This window comes from Leopardus geoffroyi, chromosome B2, assembly GCF_018350155.1.
Source record: "Leopardus geoffroyi isolate Oge1 chromosome B2, O.geoffroyi_Oge1_pat1.0, whole genome shotgun sequence".
NCBI lineage: Eukaryota > Metazoa > Chordata > Mammalia > Carnivora > Felidae > Leopardus > Leopardus geoffroyi.
In genome coordinates this window covers 38444684-38467468 of record NC_059332.1, presented here as the reverse complement: position 1 = coordinate 38467468, position 22785 = coordinate 38444684, and the positions used below count along the sequence as shown (strand labels likewise).

The 22785-nt window shown below is 43.8% G+C and overlaps 1 protein-coding gene across 6 annotated transcripts in view; it reads right to left on the bottom strand.

Annotated features, from left to right (window-relative positions):
• Positions 1 to 22785, bottom strand: part of DAAM2 (dishevelled associated activator of morphogenesis 2) — a 118576-nt gene that overhangs the window by 7337 nt on the left and 88454 nt on the right. For 4 of the 6 annotated variants that reach the window (XM_045498082.1, XM_045498081.1, XM_045498083.1 and 1 more), the window contains 8 exons: positions 22521 to 22705; positions 21621 to 21920; positions 16667 to 16774; positions 14303 to 14326; positions 13190 to 13296; positions 11945 to 12029; positions 10262 to 10368; positions 10058 to 10146 (listed from right to left, as the gene is read on the bottom strand). In XM_045498082.1, the coding sequence (XP_045354038.1) occupies positions 10058 to 10146; positions 10262 to 10368; positions 11945 to 12029; positions 13190 to 13296; positions 14303 to 14326; positions 16667 to 16774; positions 21621 to 21920; positions 22521 to 22705 (1005 nt within the window). The remainder of the gene's footprint in view (positions 1 to 10057; positions 10147 to 10261; positions 10369 to 11944; positions 12030 to 13189; positions 13297 to 14302; positions 14327 to 16666; positions 16775 to 21620; positions 21921 to 22520; positions 22706 to 22785) is intronic. The other 2 variants (XM_045498085.1, XM_045498087.1) reach the window with 1 other exon arrangement.

The following is a 22785-nucleotide window of genomic DNA, read 5'->3' as shown; positions in this document are numbered from 1 at the left end:
GAGGGGCAGAGGCTATACCCATACCACAGATTGATCTACTCCCCACCTGCCCACTTCCAAGGGAAGCAGGTAAACTTGCCAAAAGCGACTTCAACAAATAGCCCATTCTCAGAATGTGCTAACTCTTAATATATTTAAGACTATCTTTTCCTGTATATGTTTAAAGATTAGTAATATATTCTTTCTATGGATACACACAAGAATATAATACTTTTACTTTTTTAAACTTAGTGATTAAACTTTTAAATTTCAGCATTTTACATATTATGGGACTGTTTCTGCCTCTTTTGAAATGCTGGAGGTTTTTTGGGGGTGGGGGGAATCCCTGTCAAATTATAGCATGTCACCAATAATATTCCCATATTTTTGTTCTATATGCTTTGTAGTTGGTGTCTTTGATTTAATAGTTTACTTAACATCTTGTTGAATATCATTTGAAATTTTTTCCAACTTTTAGGCATTTTAACAATTTCTCTCCAATTCCTTAAAAGATACATTTCCTAGAAATACAAACTAAGGTTAACAGTAACCAAAACTTCAGTATTTCATTCCAATGTGGATGCTCTAGCCCACCCTCAGCTATTATGCACTTATGGCAGATGTGCAAAACTGGGATACGAATCCTACACTGAAATGTTGGCTACTAGTTATGGAATATGCCTTTTGATTATTAAGTGTGGTGATAGGAACACCAAACCATCACATGATCTCCAGCTTATGCCAAACTGAACATTCCTAAAGATGCTGCTATGGAGATAAAATGAGAACCATCTGACTAAAAGTCTGCAGAAATCCTCAAAAGCAGTTAAAAATAAGTAATTGTAAAAAAGAAGCTGTGGAGATTCCCCAGGACCTCCCAGCTTGTACCCACTTCAGCTTCCTTCCAGGACACTTTCTGTGTCCTGGACACCACCTGGGCCTGCTCCCGCTTCAGGCCTAGCCATCCCACCAGGGCAACCCTAGTATAGAGCACCCTGGGATCCTCAGCCCATATCAGCCACAGCTCCAGCCAGCCAAAGTCACCAGACACACATAGCCTACACAAGGAATGACCATAAGACCATTCCTTCGAGTTTAAGAGAAGTATCTTTTCTGCCTATTCATAGAAATAAAGACTGAAAGTCAAGCAAAATGGGGAGACAGAGGAATATGCTCCAAACAAAACAAAACAACTCAGAAAAAGAACCAAATGAAATGGAGATAAGCAATATGCCTGATGAGGCGTTTAAGGTAATGATCATAAAGTTGCTCACCAGACTGGAATGAAGAGTGGAAGTACTCAGTAAGAACGTCAACAAAGAGAAAATATGAAAAAAATCAGAGTTGAAGAATATATCTACACTAGTGGGAATAAACATATTAGCAGGTGAAGAGGAACAGAACAACAATTTGGAATACGGGGTAATGGAAAACACCCAAGCTGAACAGCAAAAAGAAAAAGCTTTTAAATGAGGGCAGGTTAAGGGATCTTTTGCATAGCATAAAGTGAACAAATGTTCATATAAGGGGTCTCAGAAAAAGAGAAAAGGGGTGCACAAAACTTACTTGAAGAAATAATAGTTGAAAACTTCCCTAATCTGGAGAAGGAAACAGACATCCAGGTTAAGGAAGCACAGAGAGTTCCAAATAAGATGAACCCATGCAGGTCTACACCGTAACGTATAATAACTAAAATGTCAAAAATTAAAGATAGAGATTTTTAAAAGCACCAAGAAAGAAGGAAAATTACATACATGGGAACCCCCCGCCATAAGACTGTCAGATGATTTTTCAGCAGCAACTTTGCAGGCCAGAAGAGAATGGCAGGATATATTCAAAGTGCTGAAAGGAAAAAAATCTACAACTAAGAATACCTTACCCAGCAAGACCATCACTCAGGATTGAGGGAGAGATAAGAGTTTCCCAGGCAAACAAAAGGTAAAAGAGTTCATCACCACTAAACCATTCTTAGAAGAAATGTTAAAGGGACTTCTTTAAGTAGAAAAGAAAAGGCTTTAATTAGAAGTAAAAAAAAAAAATTATGACTAAAAGATGTAAAATATGAAACTACACATAAAATGTGGAGGGTGGAGCAAAAAAAGTTCTTTTAGAATGTGTTCAAACTTAAGTGAACATTAATTTAATATAGAAATCCATATACTTAGGATGTTATATATGAACCCCATAGTAACTATAAACCCAAAACCTTTAACAGATACACAAAAAATAAAGATAAAGCCAAGCATAACACTAAAGAAAGGCACCGATCACAAGGAATGAGAGCAATAGAAGAAACAGAGAAGAACTACAAAAACAACCAGAAAACAATGAACAAAATGGCAATAAGTACATACCTATCAATAATTACTTTAAATGCTAATGGTCTAAATGCTCCAATCAAAAGACATAGAGTGGCATGATGGATTAAAAAAAAAAAGGCTCATCTATATGCTACCTATAAAAGATTCACTTTAGACCTTAAGACACGTACAGACTAAAAGTGAAAAGATAAAAAAAAAAAAAGAAAGAAAGATAGTCCATGCAAATAGAAGGAAAAAAAAAAAACAGGGTAGCAATACTTAGACAAAATGACCTTAAAAAACAAAGACTGCAACAAGAGACAAAGCATTACATAATGATAAAGGGATCAATCCAACAAGATGATATAACAATTGCAAATATCTATGTACCCAACATTGGATCACCTAAACACACATAGCAAATATCAACAGACATAAGGGGGAGAAATTGACAGTAATACAATAATAGCAAGGGACTTTAACATCCCACTTACATCAATGAATAGATAAGTGAGGCAGAAAACCAATAAGGAAACAGTGTCTTTCAATGATACATCATAAATATTGACAGATATATACAGAATATTCTATCCAAAAACAACAGAATACACTTTACAAGTGCACATGATACAGTGCAAAAGTCTCCAGGATAGAACACATGTTAGGCCACAAAACAGTCTCAAACTCAGGAAGACTGAAATCATACCATGCATCTTTTATGAACACAATGGTAGGAAACTAGAAATCAATCACAAGGAAAAAAACTGAAAAAAAAACATAAACATGTGAAGGCCAACAACATGTACCAAACAGCCAGTAGATCAATACGAAATGAGATGAATTAAAAAAATAGAAACAAGTGAAAATGAAAACACAATCATCCAAAATCTTTGGGACTCAGCAAAAGCAGTCCAAAGAGGGAAATTTATAGCAATACAGGTCTACCTCAACAAATAAGAAAAATCTCAATCTAACATTATACCTAAAGAGCTAGTGGGGAAAAAAAGCCAAAGGTGAATAGAAGGAAGGAATTGAAAGAGTAGAAATAAATGAAATCGAGCCTAAAAGAAACAATGGAAAAAATCAATGAAATCAAGAGCTGGTTATTTGAAAAGATAGACAATAAGCCTTTAGCCATATTCATCAAGAAAAAAAAAAGGAGGCAAAAGTGAATAAAATCAGAAAGGAAAGAGAAGAGACAACAGTCGCTACAGAAATACAAAGGCATATGAGACTACTATGAAAAATTATGTGCCAACAAAAATGGACAACCTAAAATAAATGGATAAATCCCTAGAAACATACAATCTTCCAAAATTGAATCAGAAAGAAATAGAAAATACAAACAGACCAACTACTACTAATAAAACTGCATAAATAATCCAAAAACTCCTCAACAAACAAAAGCCCAGGAGCAGACAGATTTACAGATGAATTCTACTAACCATTTAAAAAAGGGTTAATACCTATTCTCAAGTTACTTCATAAAGTAGAATAGGGAGGAAAGCTTCCAAATACATTCTATGAAGACAGAATTATTCTGATACCAAAACCAAAGACACTACAGAATAAACAACCCAGAACCTACAGGCCAATATCCCTGATGAACATAGACGCAAAACTGCTCAACAAAATATTAGCAAACTGTGATGATTTTTTTAATGTATCATTGAATGCAATCAAGTGGGATTCATTTCAGGGATGCAAGGATGGTTCAATATTTGCAAATCAACATGATACCTCACATCAGCAAGAGAAAGGATAAAAATCATAGGACCATTTCAATAGATGCAGAAAAAGCATTTGACAAAATTCAACATCTGTTCTTGATAAAACTCTCAACCAAGCAGATTTAGAGGGAACATGCCTGAACACAATAAATATCATGAAAAACCCACAACTATCATCATACTCAGTGGTGAAAAACAAAGTTTTTCCTTTAAGATCAAGAACAGACAAGGATGTCCACTCTCAATACTTTTATTCAACATAGTAGTGGAAGTCCTAATCACTGCAATCAGACAAGAAAGAAGAAGTATCCAAATTGATAAGGAAGAAGTTAAACTGTCACTACTTGCAGATGACATGACACTATACAGAGAAACCCTAAAGACTACAATAAAATTCTATTAGAGTAAATGAATTCAGTAAAGGCTCAGGATACAAAATACACAGAAGTTGGTTGCTTTTCTATACACTAACAATGAAGCAGAAAGAGAAATTAAGAAAATAATTCCATTTATAATTGTACCAAAAAGAATAAAATACCGAGGAATAAACTCTGAAAATTAGAAAACACTGATGAAAGAAATTGAAAATAAAATCAATGGGAAGATATTCCACACTCAAGGATTAGAAGAATTAAAATTTCCATACTACCCAAAGCAATATACAGATTGCCCCTATGAAAATACCATCAGCATTTTTCACAGAACTAGAATGAATAACCCTAAAATTTGAATGGAACCACAAAAGACCCCAAATAGCCAAAACAATCTTGAGAAGAACATAGATGGAAATATCAGATCCCCAGATTTCAAAATATACTCTAAAACTGTAGTAATCAATGGTACTGGCACATAGTTTATAGATGGCCATTAAAGATGCCATTAATAGATGACCATTATAGGGGTGCCTGGGTGGCGCAGTCGGTTGAGCGTCCGACTTCAGCCAGGTCACGATCTCACGGTCCGTGAGTTCGAGCCCCGCGTCAGGCTCTGGGCTGATGGCTCAGAGCCTGGAGCCTGTTTCCGATTCTGTGTGTCCCTCTCTCTCTGCCCCTCCCCCGTTCATGCTCTGTCTCTCTCTGTCCCAAAAATAAACGTTGAAAAAAAAAATTTTTTTTTAAATAGATGACCATTATATAGTCAATTAATCAATGACAAAGGAGGCAAGAATTTACAATGGGGAGAAGAAAGGTTCTTCAATAAATGGTTCTGGAGAAGCCGGATGACTTCCTTACACCATACACAAAAATAAACTCAAAATGGATTAAAGACCTAAATATGAGACCTGAAACCATAAAACTCCTAGAAGAAAACATGGGCAGTAATCTCTTTGACATTGACCTTAGCAACATTTTTCTCTACATATGTCTCCTCAGGCCAGGGAAACAAAAGCAAAAATAAACTACTGGGACAACACCAAAATAAAAAGCTTTTGCACAGCAAAAGAAACCAGTAAAACAACTGGGCAACCTACTGAATGGGAGAAGATATTTGCAAATGATCTTATAAGGGGTTAATATCCAAAATACATAAAGAACTTATATAACTCAACACCAACAAAACCCAAACAATCCAATTTAAAAATGGGCAACAATCCAATTTAAAAATGAGGAGCTGACTAGACATTTTTCCAAAGAAGACATACAGGTAGCCAACAGACACATGAAAAACATGCTTAACATCACTGATCATCAGGGAAATGCAAATCAAAACCACAGTGAGGGATAACCTCACACCTCTCAGAGTGGCTAGAATCAAAAACACAAGAGATAGCAGTGTTGATGAGGAGCTGGAAAAAAAAAAAAAAAGGAACTCTTGTGCACTGTTGGTAGAATGGAAATTGGTGCAGCCACTGCGGAAGACAGTATGGAGGTCCTTCAAAAACTAAAAATAGAAACACCACATGATCCAATAATTCCACTGCTGTGTATTTACCCAAAGAAAATGAAACATGAATTCAAAAAGATATCTGTGCCCCTATGTTTACTGCAACATTATTTACAACAGCCAAGATATGGAAGTAACCTGTTTCTACTGATGGATGAATGGATAAAGAAGATATGGTTGTGCAAAAGCTTTTTATTTTGGTGTAGTCCCAAGGTTTATTTTTGCTTTTGACCCCCTTGTCCAAGGAGCTCTATGCAGAAAAATGTTGCTAAGATTGATGTCAAAGACATTACTGCCTAAGTTTTCTTCTAGGACTTTTATGGTGTCAGGTTTCACATTTAAGTCTTTAATATATTTTGAGTTTATTTTTGTGTATGGTGTAAGAAAGTGGCTAAGTTTCATTCTTTTGCATGTAGCTGTCCAGTTTTTCCAGCACCATTTGTTGAAGAGATTATCTTTTCTCTATTGTATATTCTTGTCCCCCTTGTGTAGGTTAATTGACCATACAAGTATAGATTTATTTCTGGGCTCCCTGTTCTGTTCCATTGATCTACGTGTCTGTTTATGTGTCAGTACCATACAACAAAGGAAAAAAAGAGACCAAAAAAAAAAAAAAAACCCTCTTAAATATAAAGAACAAAAGGTGGGTGGGGGAATGGGTGAAACAGGTGAAGGGGATTAATAGTATACTTATTATAATGAGCATTATGAATGTACATAATTATAGAATTATTGAATCCCTATATTGTACACCTAAAACTTAATATAATACTGTATGTTAATTATATTGGAATTTAAAAAATAAAAATATATACAATTGTGAATCTTAAGTATATACACTTGTACACCTTAAATATATACAATTTTTGTTAATCATACCTCAATAAAGCTGGGGAAAATTCTCAAAACACCAACAAAGAAAGAAGATACACACAATGGAAAATATTCAGCCATAAAAAAGAATGAGATCTTAGCATTTGTGACAACATGGATGGACCTAAAGGTATTATGCTAAGTGAAATAAGTTAGAGAAAGACAAATACCATGTAATTTTACTTATATGTAGAATCTAAAAAATACACAAAAACCAGACACCCATAAATACAGAGAACTGATGGCTGCCAGAAGGGAGAAGGGTAAGGGGTTAGGCAAAGTGGGTGAAGGGAAATGGTACATACAGGCTTCCTGTAATGGAATAAATCATGGAGATAAAATGTACAGCATAGTGTATGTAGCCAATGGTATAATAGCATTACACAGTGTAGCTACACTTGTCCAACCTCTATTGTACATCTGAAACTAATGTAACGTGTGTCAACTATACTTTATGTGCACACACATCATGAAGTTAGCAACAAAAGTATAACTTTAAATTGAAAAAAAAGCTATAAAAGTGAATACTAAGGTTTGTCAGTAGCTTCTACCTTTGAACATGTTCATATTCTATGACCTAATAGCAGCATTACTCTTGATGGATATTAGAGTGGTTTCTAGTTTTTTTTTTAAATTCTTAACAAATAGACTGGTTAAACAAATTATGATATTCATACAATGGAATAAAATGCAGCACTGAAAATGAATAACTCACTGCTACATGTAACAACAGAGTAACTTACAACCACAGCATAAAATTATTCACATTATATTATACCATCCACCTAAAGTTAAGAAAGATAAAACCTTTAGAGAAGACAGCGTAATGGTTGCAGGGGGTAATGTTTGGGAGGGCGACATGAGGGAGGGCTGTTTGGGGCTGGCAACATTCCATTTCTCAACATGGATGTTGATTTCACAGGTTACTTCATTTTATGATAATTCATCAAGTCGGACTCTTATGATTTGTGTACTTTTCTGTATCCATATTTGAATAAAAAGTTTACTTTAAAAAACTACTTATAAAAGTTTTTAGCAATTTATATTGGTTGGGATAGTTTTCCTAGGGCTGATACACTATTTGAGAAATTTGCAAAGGAATTCTAAAAATGCTAGAATGTTGGCAAAACAGAAATTGACAAGAGTTCAAAGAAAATCAGTGTAAATGAGGAAACATCCATTGCAAAGCAGACATTTTAGATATATTCATAAGAATAATATATTCGTGACTATATTCATAAGAATGTTTACATTTGAAACCATATTCATCTTGACTATATTCAGTAAATGTATTCAAAATGAGAATCGGTAACTTTGGTATATTCAGCAATGAACATATTCATAAGAATACATTCAAGAAAAGTATGTTTCATGAAAATATTCATAGAAGAATTGGTAAATCTGTCAAATTTGGTGAATTGGCTTTTGGCAAATTGACCCAGAGGCCTTGTTGGGAAGTGGTGGGTAGGGTGTCAATAGCTCATCACCAGCTGGGATTGGCCAAATCTTAGCTTTTCCAGGAATACTTCCTAGAACTGGAAGGAAAAATATGAATCCCAACTCCTGCACAATCCTCTTGTCTCCACTCCTAGTGAAGCCACTGACCTGATTCTGTAAGCTACAACTTCAGCCACCTCTTCCCAACTCTCAGGGAAGAGACTTCCAGACCATTCTAGAATAGCAGCCATTGCTATCGCAGAGCGATTATTACCTTTGCCAGCAGGTTTTGCCATCCAAGACATGTCTTACTCAGCTTGGCTTAATATTAAAGGGAGACTCTCCTGAGCATTCAGTGACTAACTCTTAGGAGTGGGCTCTGAGATTATCTGAGATTAACCCTACCCAGTGGCTAAATTACTCTGGTTCCACAAGTCCAAACGGTAATTGCTCACATTTGCACCACTGACCCAAGACACACAAATGGTTGAGCATAGGTCTTGGACTGATTCCCTTATCTGTGCCTCATGCCCCAAAGGCAGTCTGCAGCAGGACAAAGAAGGCAGTCTGAAAGTAAGGATTTACTCATCACCAGGGCAGGAGGGACTGCCAGACCTTAGACCTACAGAATCACTGCTGATCGCAAGCCTTCTCCCTCAGAATGATTATTTATGATTACAGCCAGCCTGCAGTTCCCTTGTGTGTGTGAATGCACACGTGTATGTGTGTATGGTAGGGGGCAGATTGCAGAAGGTCTATGCCTCTAGCTCTGTCACACCCACCTACCCCCACCCCCAAACATCCCTGACGCAGCTCTAGGAAAGGCCGTTCTCTGAACTCAGCATCATCAGGGGAATGCTTGCCAGCCTTGGTGTCCAGCAGAGGGGGCCCATGCTCTCTCTGCTCTGCCCCAGCCTGCCCGCCCCCCCCCCCCCCACCTCAGCATCCTGGACTCAGGCTCTCCTGTTCCACTCTGCTGTCCTGTCCTTCCCCCAGGTAGGTCTCACAGCCTCACCTGCTTCTCCACTGGTGGGTCTGCATGGGCCATCCTGACTTTTTCCCCAAACTCTCTGCCCCTCCCCACCCCCCCTCCCCCCCCCACCACAATCCTCTGCCATTGTCTGTGAAGTACTACCCAACAAGAGTGAAGATGAATTCGGAAGAACATCTGTGTTCCAATCCTGGCTCCACCACTCACTGGTAACATGGCCTCAGGCAGCATGTCCCCATTTTAGACATGAGAGAATGGACGCACCCATAGTGATTGTGAGGACCAATGAAGCCATCCACGAGGAATGTTTCATGCGGTGCTTGCTACATGGTTCCCATTGAATTAACAAAGTGCCCATCTGGAAAAGGCCTGTGTAGGGGGGATTCCCTAACCTAGAAAACCTAGATGCCTCCAAGGATTACCCAACCAGTTTCCTACTTTTCTGAACAGGGCACGCTTAAAATAATGTGCCAGAGGTCTTCTATGAACCTAGTAGCTCTCGAGGGTAAAGACTGATGAGCTCAATACATGCCAGGCCCTGTTCTAGGTGCTTGCTATTATCATCTGGTCAGCATTTCTGGCCCAGCTGGCGCAGATATCAACAGATCCCTCACCTTGGAGAGGTTGCAGGCTGAGGCACAGGAAATGTGTCACATGTCTGGCACATGTGCTAATATAAACAAGTGCATATATTTACAGTAACCGTAGTTTTAAATTTTGTCCTTGGCTTTGGGTTTTTTTGGTGGGGGGAAGGGGCAGATTGAAAATGAGAAAGTTTTCCTCAGTCCCAGTTCACGGATTCCTGCCCACTGGCCCTCCCAGATGCCTCTCCACTCTAGGCCTCCCCATGCCCTCAAACATACCTTCCACTTTGGGTTTGGCCTCAGCCAGACGCTCCTGGAACTTCTTTTTGAAGAACAGGGCCTGTAGTCGCTGCTGGTAGTGGTCGATCCTGTGGATGGGGCGAGCCACATCGTGAGGCAGCCCCTCCAGCTCCAGGAGCTAGATCCAGACCCTCTTTCGCCTGTGCACCCCCAGCGCCCCCCCTCCATGCCCACTGCCCTGACCTGCTCATTTCATAGAGGAAGCGGTCAGCCCGGGCCATCCGCTCGATCTCATGCTTGTGCTCCTCGAGGAGGTCAATGTCGCTCTTCTCTGGGATGAACTTGAGAAGCTGCAAAGAGCAGATGGAGGTCACACAGGAAACTGCTGAGAAACTAATATGAGGGTGCTATGCATGGATGCCCATACACTGCCCAGGCTCAAGATGGGAAGGGGTCCTTAAAAGAGAGAGGCATCTTCATATGGTAGGTTTACGCTTCATCTCCCAAAGGGGACCACAGGACACCCAGCTCTAGACTTTTCTTTTTTCACTTTTTAAAACTGAGATGTAATTTATATAAAGTACACTATTCTGAAGTGCACAGCTCAATGATTTTTTTCTTTTAAACCCAAGTTTATTGAGGTATAATTTACATAAAATGCATCTGTCTTAAATGTTCAGTTCAATGAATTTTGACAAAACCACCCACTGAACTCCCATCTAGATTAAGATACAGAAGATTTCCACCCCCCAGAAAGTTCTTTCGTATCACTTCAGTAAGCCACACCTCCACCTTATAGCCTCTCAACTGAATTCTCACCTTAGAATACATTTACCTAGTCTTGAACTTCGTATAAATGGACACATGCTATGTGTTTTCTTTGGTGTCTGGCTTCATTTGCATAACACAATGTCTGAGACTCATCCACGCTGTAAGTATTGGTAGTTTGCTTTTTATACGTGTTGGACAGTATTCTATTGTAGGAATATACCACAGTATATTTATGCAATTTCTCATTGATGGACAGTTGGATTGTAGACAGCTTGGGGGTTTCATGAATAAAAGTGTTATAAATATTCTTGTGTCTATCTCGTAGAGTCAATGTTTGCACTCATTTCTCTGCATCTAGCCACAGGATTGCTGGGCAGTAGGATAGATTTAGCCTTTGCGTGGACTGCCAAATTGTTCCCCAAATTATTGTAGCCAGTGGGAATCCCAGTCGCTTCACATCCTTGTCAACATTTGGCATTGTCAGTATCTTTTCAATTTTAGCTATTCCAGTAGGGGGGTGTGGTGCTGCCTCACTGTGGTTTACTGTATTTCTTGGATGCCTACAACTGTTGAGCCACTCAGAAATTCTCTTTCATTGAAGTACCTGTTCAAGTCTTCTGCTCATTTTCAAGTGGAGCTGTTTGTCATTTTCTCACTGATCGGTAGAGTTCTTTATTCTGAATATGAGATCTTTGCTAGATGTCCATAAAGCAAATGTCTTCTAAGGTCTGGCTTGTCTTTTCCCTCTAGCAATGGTGCCTTTTGATGAACAGAGTTCTTCATTCTAATGAGTTCCAACTGATGGTGGTTTTGTTTGGTGCTTTCTAGGTTTCTTTTGAAGGACCCAATAAATTGAGGTAGAAGAGATTTGGGGAAGATATGACTATAGGTCACTCTGACTTTGTCTTGGGCCCAGGGGGGATCATACCTCATATCTCCTTTCAGGGACTCAATCCGCTAGAAAAGATGCTGCCTTTCCTGGCCTCCTCTCAGAAAGGCTGGTCTAGGGAGTGTCTATAAACCTCCCCCCAATCCTCCGTCCTCCAGCCTGATTTCCCCTTTAACTAAAAGTCTTGGCCTCTCTGGGGGCTGTCAGGAAGGGGTGCAGCTGCCCCCTAGTTTCAGCTTCCATCCCCTCCCCACTAGAGGCCTCACCTGCTCCAGCATGTCCTTTGCAAGGTCCTCCTGCTCATCCATCTTCAAGATGGCCTGCCGGATCTCTTCGTTAGAAAGCTTCAGCCTGAAGGGAAACCCTGCCCCTTGAGAAGCCTGGCCGGGCCCCTCTGCTCAGGGCAGACCCCAGCCCTTCTCCTCTCCTGCTCTCTCTCCCTCATGTCAACATGGGAGTATATTCCACAGTGCTCCCTCTTTACCACCTTTGCAAAGCCTTCTCTAACTAAACTGATATGGTTCACTCTATAAACTCAATAATGATATGTTTTAGTCAAAGCATAGACTTGAGTCTTGCTTCAGTGTCTGTCATAAGTGATGGGGACATTTGGGAGTAAAAGGGCCATCTTTAGTGTAGACAGAGAGACAGCAAAAAAAGGTTTCTGATCCTTCTCCTTCCTAAAATATCTAGTGCATCTCCATGGGAGGATGGGAATATCAGCAGGCCACAAAGGGGGCTGTTTCCTGCTTCCTTCAGTGTCGGAAGACAGAAGAGCCCTCAGTCTTCTGACAGCGCCTCAGCTCCCACACAGCTGCTCCCATACGTCTTGCTGTCTGGGTGAGGAACAAGCCACCCCCCTCCACACACACACACAGCCCTTCCCTATCCTTCCAGATGCATACCATTGGGAATCCTGGGGATAGAGAACTCTCCTCCACCATCAAGAGGGAGAAACTGAGGCCTGGGGTCTATGAGAAGAAAGGGGGATGGATGCCCTAGAGATGGCTGGGGCAGGGCTAAGAATAGTATGGGAGGCAGTGCCCTCTGACCCTGGCTCAGGCAGGAGGCCCCGCACAGAAGCTGTGCTGTTAGTGCAGATACTGCCTTGTTTGTTCTGTAGCCACGGGAAATGCTTGGGGGCTGAGATCATGCTGCTCTGTGGCCTAAGCCTAGCAGGGCCCTCCATGGGCTTAGAGCAACTCTGCTGCCAGATGCTGACCAGGGACAGTTTCCTGTCTTCAGAGCCTCACACTGCTGCAGAACATGAGCTCCCAAAGGCTCCCTAGAACCCTCCCAGGGAGGGTTCTAGATCAGTGGTCCCCTACCATTCCCAGGGGACTTCAGGGGGCAAGGGGAGCGCAGAGACTGCTGTCACACCATTCCTCTGTCGCTCCTGTCCCCCAGGCATTCAGTTCCACTGTCAGCTTTTGCTCTAGCCCTCTCAAGGCCCTGCCTCCTGGGGTCTCATCCCTCCCACCAAGGGCTGAACAGGCTATGCAAGCACATACTTAGAGAGAAGGATGATGCAGTTCTGTGCCCGCCGGCCGTCAATGACCGACAACTCTTTGACCTTGCGGGAGGCCAGGTAGATGTCCTCTGTGGAGCCCAGCTCTTTCTGAAACCGACAAGCCAAGTAGAAATGTTGAGGTATGTATGTTCTCCAATCCTTGCCTTGCCCACCCCTGGGAACCACTCCCACACCAACCAGGGGATACTCCTGGTGTGAAGGGAAGAAAAACGGAAAGAAAAAGACAGGAGAGAGAGACAAGAGTAGTTAATAATCAAGTAGACTGGGACTTTACCATGGGTTAGAATGTGTTGGGGACAATGAAGACCCCCCCTCCTTTTTAGAGATTGCCCTCTCTGGCAAACTAGAGCCCAGACGGACCCCTACGGCTTTGGGCAATGTGATATGATCCACAGCATCCCAGAGAATCAGCCCTACTCTACCACCCCACCCAGACAGTTTCCCCAAGCTTATGATGAGAAGCTGGTTCCAAGTTCCCATCAGGCCACAGTTCCTAGACTCCTGAAGACTTCAAGCACAGCCCAGTGTGCCCAGAGTAGAGGATGTTTCGAGTTCAGAGGTGGGGAAACTGAGGCAGAATCCCATGAAGAATTCTCTTCACTGGAGTTCCAGCAGGCAGACTCCCCCCAAAACAGATTCCCTTCCTTCTCTTGGGCCCTTGGTGAGGTAGACAGGAAACTAGTTCTTATTCTGGGAGGTTGTTCCAAGCACATGCTTCATGTTGTATAATTCCAAGGGCCCCCACTCACATCTTTATCTTTGTGAATTGTGGCTTTGGGATTGTACAGTGCCCAGCCTGTGCAGTCTTCAGGATAGCCTCGCCTTGGGTCAGGTGGGTAATACAATAGACCTGGAAGTTTTCTCCTTACTACAGTAGACATTCACCTCCATTGCTGGTAGGAGTCTGCTTGAATTACTTCCCTCCCCTACATTTCTGCTTTCTCTTTGGGGGCCCTTTCCCATGTTTCCCTGTTGAGATGGGTAATAAAGGTAGAAGGTAGAATGAATAAGCCCTCTGTTTGGGCCAGTACAGGCCAGCAGCCCAGGACAGTGGTTAGAAGTTAGAGTGTCCAGAGCCCCAAGAGTGACTCACCTGCTGAGGATTAGTTATCAGCTCCTAGGCAGGTAGCAGCCACAGCCAACAGAGAATTAAACATGCACAATGTTAGCCAAGAGGTTCAGGGACCCAGGGACAGTAGGAGAGACATGGGAACCCCTCAGCATCCACTCCGTCCTCCCAATCCCAAGGCGACCCATATAGCTGGAGATAGAGACTGGCAAATAGCTGTGGACAGGAGGTGATTCTAGCAGACATGCACTCACAGAGAAGCCACAAAGTGGGGAGCAGGTCTCCTGCCTGCCCTGGGCCCAGTGGCACCACCACTCCCTAGTCGGGGCAGGCCAGGCTCCCAAGCTCCCCAACCCAGGCCTTGGCTGCTATTTTTTTCCTCTCCTCTGCTGGGACATTGCCCAGAGGGCAGAAAGCATTCCTCCACTGCTGGATGACTTCATCTTTCTAAACAGGAGAGGAGATACAACCAGAAGGGGCCAGAAACATGTGAAAGTTGCATTCATTGAGGCAGAGGAAAGCAGGTGTCCCTGAATTTTGCCTCTTGCCCTTTGTCTGTCTTTTGATCTCTAAGGGAGCTAAGGGGACACGGCCCATACCCGGTTCTCCCTTACTGACCCTGATGGAGTTTAAGTCACTAACTCAGGACCTGCATAAGACACAGAGGGAAGACCCCACAGCTCATAGGACCTCCTTCCCCAACAAGCCCATGCATCCTGGACCCCAAGACAGGGAAAGGAGGCCACTAGGGACCAGGGCCATGCATCCTCTGGGATCTCTCCAGCTCTGCTGCTGTGAATTCACCCCAAGTCTGGGCAACCACCAAGTGACAATTCACCCCAAGTCTGGGCAACCTCTGGGTGAGGTCAGTCCTGAAATAGGGGATTCAGAGAAGAAACAGGACACAACTCTTCTCCAGTCACCAAACTGGGAGGCCCCAGACACAGGTTGTTTCTAATCCCCATAGTCTCTCTCTCCCCACTGGTCCCCATCCTAGCCTGACCTCAGGGGCCCTGGAAACCGGATGGGCCAGGATGGAATCCTGGACACCAGGAAGACTCTCCAGTTAGGGGGAGTTGTGTGATTGACCATGCCTGATAGACCCCTTGCACATGCTCCCTCTGTTCCACTCAGGAGCACCAATCCACAAGTGCTCAGAAGAACCCCTTCCCCCTCCTGCTAATCACAGCTGCTGCCTGAGGCCATGCCAGCCTGATATGGGCAGGGGCTAAAAATTCTGCCTGGAATTAGGGTAAAGAATCAGATGCCTTGAGCACTTACATTTAAATTAAATGCCAACTATCTGGTTTTTCCAGAACCCCAAGTCAAGGCCAGAGCCCCACCCCTACTCCATCCCTTTGGCTAGGCCCCTAAGAGGAGTCTTGTGTGCCCTCAGGAAGGGTTGTCCACAGGTCTGAACTTGGCAGAAAGCACTGGGGAGCCCGGCCACAGCATGCAGCTGCTCCCCAGGGCCCAGGAGGGCACAGATCCCACTCGCTGGCACCTGGGGTGTCCTCAGGGCTGGCACCCTGGGCTCAGCAGAGGAGACACGAGAAAGTGGCACAGCACAGAGAGGCAACAACCTTCGAAGGGAGGCCAGAGAGAACACACTCTAAAGCCTTGAGGCTGGGAATATCCAAACTGGGCTTGGGGGAAGGGCCCCCAGATGTGCCAGCTACAGTGCAGATTCCTGGGCCCAGACACACCTCCTGACTCACATTCCTGTGAGGACGAGGTCTGAGAACTGGCACTGCCTCAGGGATGCTCTGCATTCATCCACCCTCCCACCCTCTTACTGCTGCTAGAAGAGCAGGCTGACTGACCAGCCATCTGTAAGCAGTGTCTGCAGGGCTCCTCCAGCCCTGCCCAGACCCACCCTAACCCCCTAATGTGACCTGGAGAAGCTCCATCTTCCTTGAAACACTGACACCCGTGGCCAACTGACTCGTGGGGGTGGGTGTTGGGAGAGTACGGTGGAGAAAATGATTTGAAAGTTATCATGCCTGCTACGTATAGTGTCTAGATCCTGGGGCCAAAGAAAGAACAGGGGTCAAAAGTGGTCAGGGCCTGTGACTCCATCTCCAGTGCTCCAAGATGAAAGAGAGAAACGGACAAAATACGATCCCAGCACTTGATGTGTAAATACACACAACTGTGTGTCAGAACTGTAATACAATGGGATGTTTCTCCCTGCTGGACTTCACACCTCTAATTCGGATCCATGTCCCCCAGCAAAGAATGGTACCTAATCAGGAGTAAAATCATTCAGTATACATGAGAGGAAGGGAGGGAGAGAGGAGGGGTCGAGGGTTGGGTTCAAGAGGCATAGGTGAAGTCAAGACTGGAAGGCTAGACCCAAGCAGCTGAGGGGGCAGGGCAGGGTCTTACCTGGTGCCTCTGATAAGCTGAAAACATTTTTTCAAAGTCCTCTAGATCCAGAATCCGAAATACCCGCATGTCATCAACCTCATTCCATACGGTGCCAGGGACACGTTCCTAAGATTCAGCACAGGGAGAAGACCCAGTGGTTGACTCAACTCCTTCATTATGAAGAGGTCCAATGTCTCCCTAACCCTCCCTGTTCCCAGCTGCACAAAATACAATAGCCAGGCTTTCGGGCCTTCAGAAGGGGGTTGATTCATCTTCCCCCAAATCTTAAATACTCTGCTCCAAAGCAGAGGCCAGAGCCAACCCCCTCGTCCTCCTTTTCTTGTGGGACCACATGTAAGTATGTTCCAGAAATCAAACGGAGTGGAGTGATGGGTGGGCAAATATGAAAGAGGGTATGAAACTCTTTCCAGAAAAACCAAACTAAACCAGTGTTCTCAGGACACACTCCCTAAAGGTCAGTGTCGGCTGGAGTCACTGGACGGAATAGTGCCCACACATATTTGAGATCCTCAAATCCTCAGTGCCCACTATATTTCTCGTAACTGAGATGGTCATTTTCTCTCCCAGGGGTCTTCTTCCCACTTTCCCAGATTCCCAGGAAGTGGACAAATGCCAAAGCCTGAGACATCCTGGCCCCTATAGCGACTGTTCAGGCCAGCAAGACTCTGCCACAACTTCCTGTTGGTCAGACCCAGGAAAGTGGTCTATCCCTCACAGTTGGAATGTGTCCAAGGGTTTACATTCCAAGGTCTCTCCACCTAGGAAATGTCCCACTTCTGTGTAGAACCCTGGCATTGAATCCCTTCCCTGGGGGGAGCCCCATCAGCCAAGATGAGAGGGCCCCAGTGGTCTCATAGCACCCTGACAATGGCTCAGAGGGCAGAGAGCACAGCCCCTCCCAGGGTGTTCTGACTCTGTCCTCCCAGGGATCTTCGCCTCATCCCGAGCTTTGCTGTCCTTTAAAATGGAATCTCCCACCTTCCTCTGCCTGGAAGGCAGCTGAGGAACCTTTCTAAGGCCACTGCTGCCTCCTCCCTCCATCTCCCCCTCAGCAAGGCTTAGAGAGAGAAACATACCTTTCACTCACTTTTATTTTCTTAAACTCTGGAAAGGGGAGGCTAGGCCAGAGCAGGGGGGTGGGGACATTCCTGTGGCCTTCCTAAGGCCAGGGACCCTCTTGTGGAATGCCAGGCTGGGAAGCTCGGAGCAGCAAGGGATACAGGCAACTGGCCAAACCCAACACAGACACATTCTTTTCATGGCAGAAACAACCACTGCGTGTGTGTGTGTGTGTGTGTGTGTGTGTGTGTGTGTGCATGTGTGCGTGCACAGGAGCATGCGTGGGGTAAGGGAAGGGGACTGGGGAAAGGAGCCAGGCCCCCAGAATGGGGTGGATGGGAGGCAGAGAGAAGATGGGAGGGGAAATTGAACGAAGAAAGCAAGGAAGGGAAACCTCTAACTGGTTCCCCATCTGAATCTAGGCCTGGAGTAGAGGTGGGTGGGCTCCATGGGAAAGCCCACACAGGTAAAACTTGCCATTGATCTTTATTCCTGGTGAGGCCATGGCAAGAAGAACCAGCTGGAGTGAGAGAGCTGGATGGTCAACCCCGGAAAGAGCTTCCCCTAAGAGAACAGGCTAAGCACCCAGCTCTCCCACCTTTCTTGCCACATGCCATCCCATCTCCATATGCAGCTCATCATGGAGGGGTAGCTGAGCTCTGGAGCCAGAAAGAGGTCCCTCAATTCCTAGTATTCTCTACATGCTGCATTTTACTAAGTCGCCCTGATGTGCCTACTGTGTAGAATAATGCCTGACTTTAATTTTTGCATCACTGTGGCCAAGACCTCATCATTTCCAGTCTAGGTTCCTGGGGCTTCTGCCCTTCTAGAGACATCCTTTATATGCCAGGGAAATCTTTCTCCAAAACACTTTTCAGGGTGTTTCTCTCACTGAGCATCTGGGGTCAGACAGACGAAGCCAGCTTGCACTCCCAGCCTCACCACTATGCAGGAGTGTTGGAAAGTAGAGGGGTACTATTCTCTTTTTATTTCACATAAAAGGAAGCACAGTCTCAATGATGCTTGCTGACTGAGTTGAAGTAAGGATTAAGTGAGATAACACACTTAAAGCATGCATGGTAGTGCCACTCATAACCTAAGATTATTTTTATTATTATGAATTTCTATGTGTCAGTCACTGTTCCAAGTACTTTATATATCAATTGATCCTCATAACAGTCCTTTGATATAGATGTCATAATTACTCCCATTTTACAGATTAGGAACCTGAAGCCAAAATGATGAAATAACTCCTGGTCACATGATTAAAAGCTTGGAACTGGGATAATAGGTTCACAGATACTGTTCAATGACCCTCCAGTCACCCCTGCTGAGAAATGTTGACAACTCCTGCAAATCCTTTCTATTCCTTATTCCATCAGACTTGTACTTTCCAGCCTAGGAATAAAACTCTGGACTACTTGGGACCCCTGAGGAATTTATATAGACTTTATTATTATTGGACCCCAGAGAAAATCCTAAGTGCAAAGCTCTACTTGATGAAAATGCTGCAAAAATATTAGTTGCCTTGTCTGTCTTCCTTAATGGCTGAGGTGCCTAGTCAACTTTTCATTACCTTTTTAAAATCTTATAATTATCTTATTTATAAGATATTTATAATCTTATAAAATCTTATTTAAAATCTTAAAATTATACCAAAAGGGAACCTACAGAATGGGAAAAGATATTTGCAAATGATACATTCAATAAAGGGTTAATATCTAAAATATATAAAGAATCTATACAACTCAACACCAAAAAAACTCCACAAGTAATACAACTAAAAAATGGGCAGAGGACCTGAATGGACATTTTTCCAAAGAAGACCTGTAGATGGTCAACAGACACATGGAAAGATGCTCAAACCCACTGATCATCAGGGAAACACAAATCAAAACTACAATGAGATATCACCTCACACCTGTCAGAATGGTTAGAACCAGAAAGACAAGAAGAAGCAAGGGTTGGTGAGGATGCAGAGAAAAAGGAACCCTCTTGCACTGTTGGTGGGAATGCAAACTGGTACAGCCACTGTGGGAACCAGTACGGAGGTTCCTGAGAACACTGAAAATAGATATATCATACCATAGCATAATGTACAGAGTTGTCAAACCACTACGTTGGACACCTGAAACTAATGAAATATTGTGTGTCAACTATACTTCAGTTACAACATTTAAAAGGTTTTTTTTAAGGAAGCCAAAAAAAAAAAAAAAACCCTTCAAATTATAATTCTAAGTACAGGAAACAACAACAAAAAATATTTTTTTACCCCCCAAAAAGTATATATATTATTTCTGTTCATGAACACTGAACATTTCCACACAACCTGTGTGTGGCCTTTGGTTCTTCAGAGCTGTTTGTCTGCCTCATGACCATGGAGAAGTGCCCACAGGGCACAGCTGTGCGGTACAGTTGTCACAAATGTCAACCATGTGGCTTCAAAACTCTAACAGGTGTCTCTAAAATTTTACCAGCTTAGACTGGAGATGTTATCAGAGGCCCTGGAGACTATGAATGGGCTATATTCATGCTTTGTCTTTCCACCTCCATTATAAAACCAGAGGTAAAAGGAATCCCAGAAATCTCACAGAGGAGCAAAACTGAGGTACAAAGTGAGTGATTTACACCAGTCGCAGTTAGTTAGAGCCACACTTGGTTTAGAGGTTAGAACCTCCCCTTCAATCCCTCTCTGGGATCTCTAGGTGTTTCCTTAAACAAAATTCCTACTTTTCCAGGTCCAAAGCTCTTACAGGGCAGTGTTTTGTCTCACCTTTTATTATTATCCATCATAGACCCCTGCAAAAAGCTTTACACAAAGCAGTCCTCAGACTGACTGGCTAGCTGGTCTACCGTTAGGAGAGTCAGCTAACAAATAGCTGGCCACATACTTCACAATCTCACATCTCTTCCCACTTGAGTCTCCATCTGAGCTCATTTAAGCTTGCATAGGAAGGTACTGTTATGAATTCTCCAAGAGTTAGACCAAAAGGCTGAGACAACAAGGCTAGAGGGCATACACTTGTCCCAGCTCTAAAATGATGTCTGCATGGCTGCTGCCGAAGTATGCATATGAGTCAGGCTAACTGAGCCCAGTTACACCTCATGGACAAAGCCACAGGTCCTCTTAATAGCACTTAGTATAGAACCAGAGGCAGGGCTTGACCCAGGCTGGAACTGGCCTTAAATTACTAACTGTCTAATGCAACCAGGGCACCTCTCCTCCATGCTCATGTGAGTCCAACAGAGGAATCAACTCCCACACGTGATCTGGGATTGGTGATTATTGGTGGATAATATTCATGAGGGTCTCTCACTACTTAGAAGTCTAGAAAAGTACTCAGTATGTTTACCTTCCCCCAGGAGGATGCCAAAATGGCTACATCTTGACATCAAACTGTTCATGGCAAGGGAGCTATCACTTCCCCTGCCATGGCCTCACAGTTTCAGTCCTTTGAACACACTGCCCTGATCTTTACCATCTCTAGACCTTGGTCCAAGATCTTTCCACCCTTTTCCTCAAATAGACCCTATCCTTAAAACTCTAGCCCAGCCATTGTGTTGTCTAGAAAGCGACCCTGGTTGGACCATACTCTGGTATCTATATCACTCCATTAACCCTCAGCACACACAAATTCCATCTGTAGATGGCTTTACCAACCTGAGCCTTAGCACATTCATGCCTCCTCATACCAGTGTAGATGTTCTTTCCAGTGGATGGTAAGCTGACTGCCATCAGCAATCCCATCTTCTGCATCCACTACCCCCTTATCCCCACCAAAAAAATGAACCCAGGACAGGGGATCTACAAACAATGGGGAAGGCAATCCATGGGGCTGACTGGCATTGGCCATGGGAGAATGGGCCTACTGATCTCTTCTTTGTTGTTTACCTCATTAAGCTTGACCCAGTTGAAGGACTTCAGTGGATGAGAAGGCTGGGGGACACACTTCTTCCTGAGTGGGATATCACTGCTGGGGCAGGGGTCCGGAGGGAGAGGCAGGCCCATGCTGAAGCAAGGTGGGGCACCAGGGGGAGTGGGAGGCCCACCAGGTGGAAGAGGTGGTGGTGGCGGTGGGGGGCAGCAGGCGAAAGGTAGAGGGGGCGGGGGTGGAGGCAGGTCACTGGTTGTCATCGAGGAAGACAAGGTAAGTGGACCCCCAGGGGGTGGTGGGGAAGATACAGGTCCTGTCTGTGGGGAAACAGAAAAATAAAAAGGACAAATTCATCAGCAATGATGCCTTTCAGGTCCCCACCACACTATTCCTCTCCTTATTCTTCATCTATAGGAGACCCCAATCCTGCTCTCACCTCCCACACACATTTTGCCCTCCCCCATTTCCTCTCTGTGACCCAAACATCCAACACACACATCACAAATACAGACACACACACATAGGTAAAACACATATACATGACACTGGAAAAAGTCACAGTTATCACAATGCAACAGCAAGAATAATGCATACAGTTGTGTAGGCTATTGCCTGCACAGGGGCATCCAGCTGCACGGGTTGGGGGTGGGGGCAAAATAGTACCTGCACTATGCGTTCTACTTCCTGGGACAAGGAAAGGGGAAATGCTCTTTTCACCCAGGGGATAAAGCATTTTTTTTCTAATTAACGCAAAAGTAGCCACTCTTATAGCCTCAGAGATCTACTCTGTCCTGACCCAGGGTCCTCCTCTCACTTCTTCATCATGGGATCCTTGGCCCTTCCTCACACCTGCTCTTCCCACAACATCCTAAAGGCCTCAGCTCAATATGTAAAAGGAGAGGAGGATGTCTACATACTGAGATTTCACTGAGTTGGGCCACCAGCTCTGCCACTTGTCCTCGAGCCTGGCGCAGCTCCTGGGACTCTCGGGCCAGTTTGTCCTTCATCTTGTTCAGTGTCCGCATCATCTCTTCCTTCTCCAATGTCTTTGTCTCACATTCTCGCTCCTTTCTCTCCAGCCTGCTCACCAGCTCCATGTGTTCTGGGATGGGGGTGGAACCAGAGAGAAAATGGAAGAGAGAATATGCATATGTGTGTGTCTGCCTCTAACAGCTCCTGGGC